This window comes from Humulus lupulus, chromosome 1, assembly GCF_963169125.1.
Source record: "Humulus lupulus chromosome 1, drHumLupu1.1, whole genome shotgun sequence".
Taxonomy (NCBI): domain Eukaryota; kingdom Viridiplantae; phylum Streptophyta; class Magnoliopsida; order Rosales; family Cannabaceae; genus Humulus; species Humulus lupulus.
Window position 1 is genome coordinate 249,267,180 of NC_084793.1, and position 11,895 is coordinate 249,279,074.

Consider the following 11,895-nt stretch of genomic DNA (forward strand, 5'->3'; position numbering starts at 1 on the left):
ATTTTATTAAAGAATAAAGTGTCCGTTGATATAATCATTACATACAACATTAATCATCTATTAATGGCTCATAATTAAAAGGGAACAAAATTACCGTTTTACCCTTTTTCTATATCTTGTTCCTAGTGTACCATTGACTTTACTAGTGAAGGTTGTGTCACAACAAGTTTGCGAAAAAGTCAACCTAATAGGGAACCATTATTCAATCTATAAAAAAGGTGTAGATTCCATATATGTTAAAATATGTCTCCAGCCATATATATCATTGAGTCCCCAAAATAATTGTTCTTAGCCTAATCATTCTGACAAACCTTAACGCATGAATCAAAGGATCAGACGACATATATATGAGTTCATAGTAACCTCAGGATTAAGATCATCGTGTATATGATCATTGTTTGATGTGTTTGATTAATACTATGAAATAGTGTTTAAACAAGTATTAACAAATCACATCTGGGTTACTACACTAATGACCCTGATCTAGGTTACTTGTATTCACAATACTAGCGAACCATACTAGCAGTAATTAATCTAAAGATTCCATAACTTTATTTTACTGCGAACTGTTTCAAGTTTATTATTTTAATCTCATTCTCTCATACCAATATGAGATTATGAGAGAATGAGATTAAGACCATGTAGATAATTTTTGGAATTTTTTGATATTTACTTAATATTATCAACATAATATTGGACATATTCTATATATATAATACTTCAATTCAATTATTTATTTCATTTAAAACATTTTCAACTACAATTGCTTTAAGGGCACTATTCCCAACAATCACTGAACCGACTTGCAAACTCATCACTTGTGGATCAACAATGGCTCGTATGAAGCAAACTACTCATGGTGCGGATTATGAAAATCCCCATGTGGCACGCCATGCCACTGCCGGGGATGTCCAAGAGGTCCCGCCCCCTGAGGAAGAGCAGAGCCGCTCAGGGTAGGAAGAGGAGACTGAAACATAGTTTGCCACGGAGATTTACAATGAGGCTATTCTTAACCCCTCACTAGAGACGGAGGAGGCCCCATATATGTAGCTCCGACCAGCACCATCTTTGATAAACAACTATAAAACAACAAAGAGCATTTAAAACTCGAAGATGTTTCAATCCTCAAACTTACTACCTCACAGATTGTCGAGCACCCTGGGGCCCAATTTTGTGCCTGTAGCAGGTTTAACATTACTGTTGGTGCCACACTTCCACTTTTTCCATACTTACAAAGTGTGGCAGATTATTTTGGGCTTTGCCCCACCCAAATCAGTCCTAAGGGTGTTCGGTTCCCCTCAACCTTCTATGTTTTATACAAGTCTTTAAACTGACCGGTGTCGTCTGAAGCTAAAAGGCTGTCAAGCCATGAGTTTCAATCAAGTTCTTCGACAATTTCATTCGCAAGTTGGTTGCCAAGCTTCTATGATGAGTTGATTCTTTATCTTGAGCAAGAGTGGAAGTGGTAAATTCTTCTGACTATATTTTTTTTTAAGCACCGAGGAACATCTTGTTAATACAAAGAAGCTATCACTGAATTTAAGCATTGATCTTAGACTGTCATTTGCAGGTGTATGGTTGCTTTTCCTGAGGATTATAAAACTCTTGTACCAAAGCTACTGATCGAGACAATGGCAACTATTGGAGCAAGCTTTATTCCACGTATCAACCTTTCAATTGGAGAAGTTGTTCCTGAAACAAGAGCTTTGGGAAAAGGTTTGTACGGACTTGTTTTTATGGTGCTTTTAAATTTTGTAGGCATTTAATATTATATGATATCTTTCAATTGGACAAGCTTTAAGTCATGCAATTTTACTTTTGGCAATTTATAAATTATCCTATCAATGTGTTTCTTTTTATTCAGGTTTATTAGATATTATGTCTGGTGACATGCCAAAGGGAATTAAGATTCAGAGGAAACATTTGGAGGCATTGATTGAGTTACACAACGTGACACAGACTTTGGCTAGAAATATTCAGCATTCCTTTTCAGATTCTGATCTTCGAGTTCTAATGGATACACTGAAGGCAGTGTACTCTCCCTTTGAATCATTTAAACAAAGGTAAGCAATCATAAACTTTTTTGCACTTCCACATTCTTCTAAAATATCTAGGTTTTTTTTTTTGAAAACTTTTTTCTGTTAGTTTTTCTTCGTTATATACTAGATTCTGTAAATGCTATGTTCATTTTTTGATTAATGATTGAATATGTATATAAGGTATGGACAGATGGAGCGGGCCATCCTTTCTTCTGAAATTGCTGGGGTGGATCTCAGGGGAGCTGTTACTCGTGGTGTGGGTGCCCAGGGGATTGAACTCAGTGAAACAGTTCGCAGAATGGAGGAATCTATTCCCCATATCATTGTACTTCTTGAGGCAGCTGTAGAAAGGTGTATCAACTTTACTGGTGGTTCTGAGGCAGATGAACTAATTCTTGCTCTTGATGACATAATGTTTCAATATATCTCTGCTTTACAAGAGACACTAAGATCATTAAGAGTGGTCTGTGGAGTAGACCATGATGGTTTTGGTTCAAAGAAAGAGATGGGATCAGACAAGAGAGATGGCAACACTGCACGATTGATTTCAAATGAGGAGGAATGGTCCATTGTTCAAGGGGCTTTGCAGATCCTCACAGTTTCAGACTGATGTGTTGTAAATCATTAAAGCAGAAAGGCAGAAAGAGACCATGGCTTCTCCTTCTCCTTCTCACCTCACAGCTATCCCACAACGCATCTCAAAACCCTCCATTTCCCACTGTAAGTAAATCTCTCTCTTTCTCTCTGTATATATAATATATATACGTATATATATGACACTACTAGTACCCTTATGATGAACTAGTATGATAAATAACTTAAACCCTTAATTTCATTGCTAAATTTTTCCTTAGTATATGTAAGATTTCTATGAATATTAGAAGCTGCAATCCATCACGTAATAGTTTGTTTACACCTCATGGTTATTTTCTATAGCATTATTCTAGTAATTTAGTTGTTTTCCATATGGTTATATTCCAGTGGCATTGTATTAGCTATTATAAATTCATTGTTACTTTTTATATTTATTTTTTCATCTTGAATTCTTTGCTTCGCATAGAATTGGAACCATATGTTTGAAATTTGGAGTAGTGTGGCCACTTGATGTTCTATGAACACTGTTAACTCCATATATGCTAGCTAATTAAGAAGTGAAGTTTTCTCTTATCTCTGGTTTTGTTGCTTTTTGAGTGTAATATATTATTTTTATCTAGTACTCTATTCAATTTCCATGTATGTAACAATTTCCATGAACAAAGTGTAGTCACAGTTTTCTTTTCCTTTTACTGAGAAAAAAAAATCAATAAAAGCCAAGTATTATATATGGTAATATGCATTTGGGTGCATGTTATATGGTAATATGCATCTAGCTATACATGATATGTTTCTTGAATTTTGTTTGTCTTGTTCATGCAGCTTCTAATTGATGGTAACTTATTATTTTAATAACATAATTGCTGGTGCCTTTTGTGTGTTTATAATTTGTTTTTGTTTGCATATTGTAATGTGGTCCTGACAATAAAGTTAAGTTCTTTTGGGGGTTTTGTAGTGAAGGGTCACTACTACATGTGGAAGAAACTAAATGAAATTATGAGATTTGGGTTTGGGTTTGGCAATTATGAAATTGTTTAAATTTTAGTCGATTGTCATGATAATTAAAGCTTGAATCTTTGGAAATAAAACTAGAAAATAGTATACTCAAATGGGTTATGAACCATGTTGAAAATGAAAAGAATTTCTGACTCTTTTGCTGTTGGGCAAGTGATTTTCGACTTCTGATTTTTGGCACTTTTCGTAGTTGCAGGTTCATTGGCTGGTTCCCTCTTGTGCTTTCTCAATGTAATTTCTCTTCTCTACAAAATTATTGAAATACCATAGCCATTATTCAATTCATTTTAGTTATATTTAAGTATAAGTTATAGTGATGAACATAAGTGTATTTGGTACTATATATAGTACATGAATACTTAGACTAAATTAAATCTTTGTAGGGTTGCATTTATATTGTTGATGCATATAAAGTTTACTAGAGTAGCTGTGTTAAAGGGATTCACGCTGGACAAATGGTTCTGCGGCTAGTTGAAGCAATTGGTAACTTTTCAACAGTTCTTTCCTTCTCTCAATGTGTATGCAATTATGTACTGAAACACACACACACTATTACAACTCCCAAGACTTGTTACAACTGATTATTACAGAGCTAAAAAACAATGTAATTGCGCCACTCTATTGATCCAAATGGTTTATTTGAGGACTGATATTTGAACAGAAAACTGTCTCATTCCCTTGTTTTCTGGTCTTATCTTTTTCTCATTACGAGCTTCTTTTGCTAATAATGTAATCCAATGACACAGATGTTTATCTTGCTGGGACTGTCATGTTGATCTTTGGCATGGGCTTATACGGATTGTTTGTCTTTGACTTAATTACCTGTGTTAATACAAGGTTGCCTACAAAATAATCAGACAACTCTGGAATGGACTCTTTTTCCTTGGATACATATTTGAAACCAAGTATGCCTTTCTTTCCATCCACATATTAAAAGAGGTTTATTAGTCACTCCACTGGGACTGCATTCATACTATTAACTCTTTTTTCTAGACTTTTCTTTGAACTTTCTTTGTTTCATGTACAAACCGTGTTGTTTCTTTTTCATAGTTTAGATAGCAAGAGAGTAAATAAAAGGTTGTGCTTTTTATGATTGTTGTAGTTTAATTTGATGAATGTGTATATATGTCTATTTGCTAACTCAGGTAGCTGGAATTTATAGTGGTTATCTCTTGTTTATTTCTCTGAATTGGTATATTTTTTGAGTTATTTTATTTTGTTTCTTAGTCATTGAGTTGTTATAATATATGGCTTGAGTGTATTCTAGTTTCTTGTTTGGCCTTTTATTTTCTTGAGTTATTTGATTCCTTCTAGCTTTTCCTTTATTCTGAAGTTGTTTAGAGAGAAATATAAGGGAATTATTTTCTAAGTAGTTGCAAAGAGCAGCAATAGAGGAATATTCTTGCTCTTATAAACTCTAGTTAAGATTAAGTTGCATTGATTTGTATTTCCTTGTTTTAATATCAGTAAAGGACATATAGCTGTTTTTTTTATTATTTGAAAAAAAAAACTTTGCTTGATTATGTTTGTAATGTATCAAGACTTTGCTTTGCTTTATGAAGAAAGTTATGAAACACTTTATGTCTTCATTGCTCCCTACTGTCTGAAAAACTATAATGTCTTAATGGCAGCAAGTTGTTTGACAAGTTTGATTTTATTTGCACTATATTCTCTTTTCTTATTTATAGCTTTGGTAAGTTATAGTTTATATGATAGTTATGGGATTGGATTTGCATTCACTTGTTATATTATTTATTTATTTTAGTTTTCATCTTGCAGATGTTCCCAAGCTTTGTTTGAATCTTCACTTTGTTTTCTATTATGCTTATTTATATTTTGATATTTCTTTGCTAGTTGATTTTCTGGCATTTCAGGAACTTGTTACTGCTTGGGTTGTCATCTTGGCTTGCCTTGTCCATGGGTTTGTTACAGTCTTAGTTGCTAGTGAAGCTCATGCAATAACTCTGGCTGTTGAGGGTTTGTTAGGAGTTGTGTTTACAGTGGCTGCATTAACAGATGAAGCAATGGATGTTGGTGAGGTATTTTTTTTTTTTTTGCTATAAGAGTTCTCTGATATGTCTACAAATTAGTTTATGAATTTTGACCTATATCTAACTTGTTCATGAAATTGTTTAAAAATCATGCTTTAAAGTTTAATTAAGTGCTTGTTCTCTTTGTTTAATTAACCCTGTTCAATCCCCAAATAACATCCAGCCATTTACTACAATTCAGAGTTGTTTAAGTTCTTGGCACAATGTTCCAGTGATATTTCATTATAAGTCTGTAAAAATTATAGTATAGCATTCATTCATTACCTGGGCTAAATACATGTTAGTTTGGATTCCAAGTGGGTTAATGAAATCTTTTACAGGTCTTTGTTAATTTTTAAGCATCTCCATTTTTTTTTGTCTTTAGCACATATAATCATTAAGCTGTGCAAAATAGCAAGTGGTATGAGGTTCATCTCATCTGATGTTCATGCATATCTATGTAATAATCTATTTGGTTTTAAGGGAAATAATATGTGTCTAATGTCCATATGTGCTGTTTTAGGTTCAGATCACTTCCAGGACTTGTCAACCAGACCCAAAGGGATATCATAGAATGTGAGAATTTTGTCTTCCGGACAAGTGCACAAAGGATGATGAATTGAAGGATGGAGCAAGTTTCATGCATGGTTTACTTTTGTGTATCTTGTAATGTTTTTGTTTTTCATTTTTGATGTAAAAAATGTTCAAGAAACTTTGTTATGTTATGCTTTCAAACTTAAGTTAGAACTAAGATCTCATGAAGTAGACACATTCATGGTTTGAATTAGTTATTGTTTAATGTAATACTTATGGTTTATCAATATATTGAGAATTACATTTTATGATTAATTTTGAATTTTTTTTTATCCAAATACAATAATGAAAATCTTTTAATTAAAAAAAAACCATATAAGTATACTTATCAAAATAAAATTTAAAATTTTATTACTATATGTTATGATTTAAAAACATATTATAAGCGTAAAAAATCGTTATGGTTTATATAATATAACAAACTAAAAATGTTATCAAAATAATCAAATGTAACAGTTGAAAAGTGTTATGAAAAAAGTACAAGATTAAACTTCAAATTTATAACCAAAAACTCTATCTAAATGTTATTATTTGAATATTATAGCACCTAAAAATGTGTTATTGAATAGTTTAAGATAACACCGAACATAACATTCAAAAACTTTTATAGAAAAGACTGGACTTTTAATAATAGGGGCTATGTTAGCATTTTCTGAAGTGCTATCAATAGTCCCAGTTATCAGTTTTTAAGTGTTATGAATACTGTTTTTTCTTGTAGTGATTTTAGTAGCCAACCAAAGGTGTCCGAATTATGCAAGACTTGGCACAATGGTTGGTCGGTAAGGACCTTGATGGGATGAGCTTGGAAGTATGGACGAAATTTTGTGGAAGACAAGAGCAGACAATAAGTCAATTTTTCAATTAAAGGGTATCTACTTTCTGCCCCGATCAACCTTTTACAAACATAGTAAAGTGGGTGCTGGACTCTGTTATGCTCTTTGACCAGGACTGCACTAATAGTGTGTTCCGCCACTTCCAGGTATATACACAGTTCTTCACCTTCTACAGGTTTTGAAAGGATTGGTGGTTGTGCCAGCTACTGTTTTAGAGCTTGAAAGGCTTGTTCGCACTTCTCAGTCCATCTGAACTTCTTGGTACCCTTGAGGATATTGAAAAATGAAATGCACTTATAAGTAGATTTGGATACAAATCTGCTCAATGCTGGTATACGCCCTGTTAAGCTTTGCACTTCTTTGATCCTGGCTGGTGAGTGCATGTCCAGTAGCATTTTTATTTTCTCGGGGTTTACTTCTATTCCCCTGGAGTTCACTATAATCCCCAAAAATTTACCTAAACCCACACCAAATGAGCATTTCAAGGGGTTCAATTTCATTTTGTACTGCCTCAGAATGTTGAAACATTCCTCCAAGTCGCCAATGTGGCCCTTAGCATTTCTGGACTTCACCAACATATCATCAACGTAGAAATGCATGTTATTTCCATTATGATCTCTAAACATATGGTTTACTAGCCGTTGATATATGGCTCCAACATTTTTCAGGCCAAATGGCATGACTCTATAGCAGTATAGCCCCACATCTGTGTGGAAACTTGTGTCCTTGTCGAGGGGATGCATGTTGAACTAGGTGTACCCCGATTAGGCATCCATAAATGTTAAAATCTCGTGACCAGCTGTAGCATCCACCAGCCGGTCAATTCTTGGAAGTGGGAAGTAGTCTTTTGGGCATGCTTTATTTAAGTCTGTGAAGTCTATGCGTACCCTCCATTTGCCATTAGGTTTTGGTACCAATACAGGGTGGACACCCATACCGGGTAGAAAAATTACTTAATGAAATTGTTATTACGAAGTTTCTGCACCTCCTTCTTCAACGCCTTAGCCCTATCTTTATTAAGTAACCTCCTCTTCTACTGTATGGGCTTGAAGTGGTCGGTATCAATGTTAAGGGTGTGACTTATAACTGTTGGGCAGATCCCAACCATATCCTCATGGGACCAGGAAAAAAATTCTTGGTTGTCACAAAGGAACTGGATCAAAGAGGATCTTATGTCCCCAGACAACCCTTTCCCCACCTTGACAACCCTGGTCGGGTATTCTGGGTCAATGGGGACTTCTTCTAATTCTTCAACAGGGCCTACTCCTGTATCAATGTCCCCAAAATGGGGGTCGATGTTGTCCCCCCCCCGTTTTGGATTGCATCCTATTTATGGCTAATGGGACCTACTGGCTATATGGTGGAGACTGCCTTTCCTGCTTTTTTCACTGAAGAGTTATATCACTCCCTAGCTACCAGTTGATTCCCTTTGAGAAATTTGATACCTGCCCGAGTTGGAAACTTGACGAGCAGATGGAAGAATGAAGTTACTGCTCGGAGGTCATACAGGGCTGGTCGGCCTATCATGGAATTATACAGAGAAAGGATGTCGATTACAATGAACAAGGCCATGACAGTGTTACTCTTAGGTACTATCCCCACCGTTAGAGGCAGCCTTATGCTTTCTGTTGGGTCCATGTCGCTTCCTGTGAACCCATACAACAACTGCTTGCATTGCTCTAGATCTTTGATGCTCAAATTCATTCGCTCTAGGTATTCTTGACACGATGTTGGCAGATGACTTATGGTCGATCATTGTTGGGGCCACAATCATGTTGGCAATCTGGACTTCCACAACCAAAGGGTCATTATGTGGGTGACGCACATGACCAGTGTCTTCCTCGTTGAATATGATGGGCTCACACTCATAGCGAGGTTGTTTGGGAGTCGCTCCTGGACAGTCAGTACGTCATCGTCCTGCTCGTATCTAAGGGAATAAGCATATTTTTCCCATGCCTTACCAATATTACTAGCAAAATGTGGTCCTCCACAGATCATATCTAGCCTACCAACGACTGATGGTGGTAAAAGAGGTTGATTACCTTGATATTGTTTTGGGGACTAATGTTGGGGATGTTGGTCAGCAGCCGGCCGTACATACTTCTTCAGATGAGCATTGTTATGCCGAATGAGGAATTCTATCTGTAATGACCTAAATTTCCTAATAAGGTTTAAGACCTTGATTAGGAGGCCGGGAAGGCCATAATTGATTTGTGGTAATGAAATAAGAATGTGATTGTTCTCGCTCTCAACGAAAGCACCAAAATGTTGACCGATTTTTTAGCCAACTGACGCGAAGTCAAAATAATTAATTTGAGAGCTTTCAGTAGAACAATCAATGAACAATAAATGAGCCAAGAACCTAGTAATGATGAGCAATAAATAATAAAGAACACCCAAATTTACAGAGGTTCGGTCCCAAAGATTGGTAATGAACTACTTCCTCTTAGATTTGTATTAATCTTAAATGTTTACACGAGATCACATGGGATTACAAGTGGATTTCTATGTGTAAAAGACAACACAATAAGTTAGAATTGCTACTAGGTATGAAAATAGGTTGTCTAATATGTTTCTAAATACTGGTCGGTAGGCAAGTTCATGAACCCCCCTCTACTGTGGTGGAGGGTTTATATTTATAATTTTCTGTTGGCCCAAGGGAAACACACGGCGTAACTGATGGTGGAAATATCCCATCATTCTCCCAGGTAGATACAATCCTATTTGTTAGGAGGCTTGACTGAGTTTACAGGGCTGTTAGGCGCTTTTGGAGGGTGGTTGGGCAATTCTTTTGGAGTGCTAACAGAGAGTGTAACCTCCTTTCGCCGACCAGGTTTGTCTGTTTGTTTTACTGATCAGCTGGTCTTGCTGGTATACCCGCCGAGCAGTAACTATTATACATTTTGTGTTTGCACGCCGACCAACCTGCCTGGCCTAACTCCACGTGTCCAAAGCATAATTGTTATATGTCTAAAGTATAATGCCACGTCAGATATGCCAATGTTTGGGATAACAGGTTCGCTTCAATCCTGCGAGCTCCACCTACCGAGCTCACCACTGATGAGCTCCCTGTGGCCATTCACATTATGGGGAATCGACCTCATAGGATCCTTAACAACAAGAAAATGAGAAGTGAAATATGTTGTAGTCGCTGTTGAATACTTCACAAAGTGGACTGGGGCCGAACCTCTAGATACTATCACCTCAAAGAAATTTTTGGATTTCATGGTGAAAAATATAATTTGTAGATACGAAGTACCAAGGAAAATAATATAAGACAACGGGACCCAGTTCGACAACGATCTGTTCACACAGTTCTGTGAAAATAATGGGATAATCAAAAAAATTTCCTCTGTGGCCCATCCACAGGAAAATGGCCAGGTCAAAGTAGTGAATAAAACTCTAAAGAGTTCTATTAAGAAAAGGCTCGAAGAGGCTAAAGGAAAATGGCCAGAAGAATTACCACAAGTCCTATGGGCAAACACAGCGACAGCCCAGAACTCGATAGGATATACCCCCTTCTCCCTGGCTTATGGTTGCAAAGCTATGTTACCTATTGAGGTCAAAATACCAACAATAAGACGCGAGGCATACGGCCATACCTCAAAAAAAATCCCAGCTCGAAGAAACTCTAGACCTAATTGAAGAAAGACAAGATGAAGCCCAACTAAAGAACAATGCATACCAGCAAAGGGCTACAAGATACTTCAACAAGAGGGTCGAGACAGAAAATTTGGATTGGGAGATTTGGTGCTCAGACGCGTGCTTTTGGCCACACGATACCCCTCGGCAGACGTGCTCGAGCCTAATTTGGAAGGACCATACCATACCAAATCAAGTCCATCATTTGACCTGGTGTTTATAAACTAGCAAGATTGAATTGAGAATTGGTACCATGAGCCTGGAATGGTGAACATCTACGACCTTATTATCAGTAATGTAGGAAAGATGTTTATTCATTTATAACCAAGATTGTATTTAATTTTTGCTTTTCATTAATAAAGCACTGATTTTTATTCAAATTTTGTGTATTTTTATTGTTATATTTTTTGCAAGCTCTCAAAATTCAATAACCTAAGATAGCAATCATAGGATATTAAGGGGCATAAATGGTATACAATAATACCTTCAGCTCAGAAATATAGCACCAATAAAAATGAAATAAAATTAATCAAAGTGTAAACAATAAAAGTGTATGGATTATTAACCAAACACGAAGTAAATAATAACATTGTATGAATCATTAACCTAACACGACTTAAACAAGTCTGGAACAAACTAGCAAACACTATTCAACATGATTACAAGTTGGAATTCTAGATAAACCAACAAAAGTTTATAAGTCGAGACAAAGCTAGAATTTTTTTGCAAATAAGTTGTGACCTCGCAACCTCGAGACCATACTTGAGGATGAGGAAAAGTTACTATGAATAAGCGAGAACTAACTAGACTAACGAGGTTACATGCCAATAAGTATTTCATAATGAAGATATGAGGTAAAAGTAACATTCGATCTTGAAAATAACGAAATTGAAAAATGTGCAATCAAATGAACTACGTATGAATGCATGGAAATTCGAGCTCAAGCATGACGGGTATTTGTGTAGATAAACAAATATAGTGGTAAGTACTTTATGGGCATGCTCAAAATATTTCGAGGCTAGAAATGTGAAGCATACGATAAAGGGAAAAACGTTAAAGGTGGACAGAATGCATAAATATTTTGAGCAAGAAATTTAAGAATGAAATATAAACTACCATTAAAGAGCAAAAAACTCAAACCTTAAGTTT

The 11,895-nt window shown here is 35.8% G+C and overlaps 2 protein-coding genes across 2 annotated transcripts; both read left to right on the forward strand.

Moving 5' to 3' along the window:
- The first annotated feature begins 831 nt into the window (after window positions 1-831).
- LOC133832179 (conserved oligomeric Golgi complex subunit 7-like) lies at window positions 832-2,584 on the forward strand. The gene is made up of 6 exons (XM_062262558.1): window positions 832-953; window positions 1,358-1,465; window positions 1,571-1,716; window positions 1,865-2,063; window positions 2,220-2,530; window positions 2,562-2,584. Exons 1-6 carry the CDS (start codon window positions 832-834, stop codon window positions 2,582-2,584), a joined length of 909 nt encoding a protein of 302 aa, XP_062118542.1.
- Window positions 2,585-5,326: 2,742 nt separating this feature from the next.
- Window positions 5,327-6,347, forward strand: LOC133831162 (uncharacterized). Its single transcript, XM_062261368.1, has 2 exons — window positions 5,327-5,677; window positions 6,201-6,347. Exons 1-2 carry the CDS (start codon window positions 5,357-5,359, stop codon window positions 6,255-6,257), a joined length of 378 nt encoding a protein of 125 aa, XP_062117352.1. The 5' UTR covers window positions 5,327-5,356; the 3' UTR covers window positions 6,258-6,347.
- The last annotated feature ends 5,548 nt before the right edge of the window (window positions 6,348-11,895 follow it).

What these genes read in the sequence shown, in the direction of transcription:
- LOC133831162 (XM_062261368.1), top strand. Translation starts at nt 5,357, where the DNA reads ATGATAGTTATGGGATTGGATTTGCATTCACTTGTTATATTATTTATT. An exon ending in TAACAGATGAAGCAATGGAT is followed by an intron (nt 5,678 to 6,200) that starts GTTGGTGAGGTA and finishes GTGCTGTTTTAG; the next exon opens with GTTCAGATCACTTCCAGGAC.
- LOC133832179 (XM_062262558.1), top strand. Translation starts at nt 832, where the DNA reads ATGGCTCGTATGAAGCAAACTACTCATGGTGCGGATTATGAAAATCCC. An exon ending in GAAGAGCAGAGCCGCTCAGG is followed by an intron (nt 954 to 1,357) that starts GTAGGAAGAGGA and finishes TGAAGCTAAAAG; the next exon opens with GCTGTCAAGCCATGAGTTTC. An exon ending in AGTAGACCATGATGGTTTTG is followed by an intron (nt 2,531 to 2,561) that starts GTTCAAAGAAAG and finishes ATCAGACAAGAG; the next exon opens with AGATGGCAACACTGCACGAT.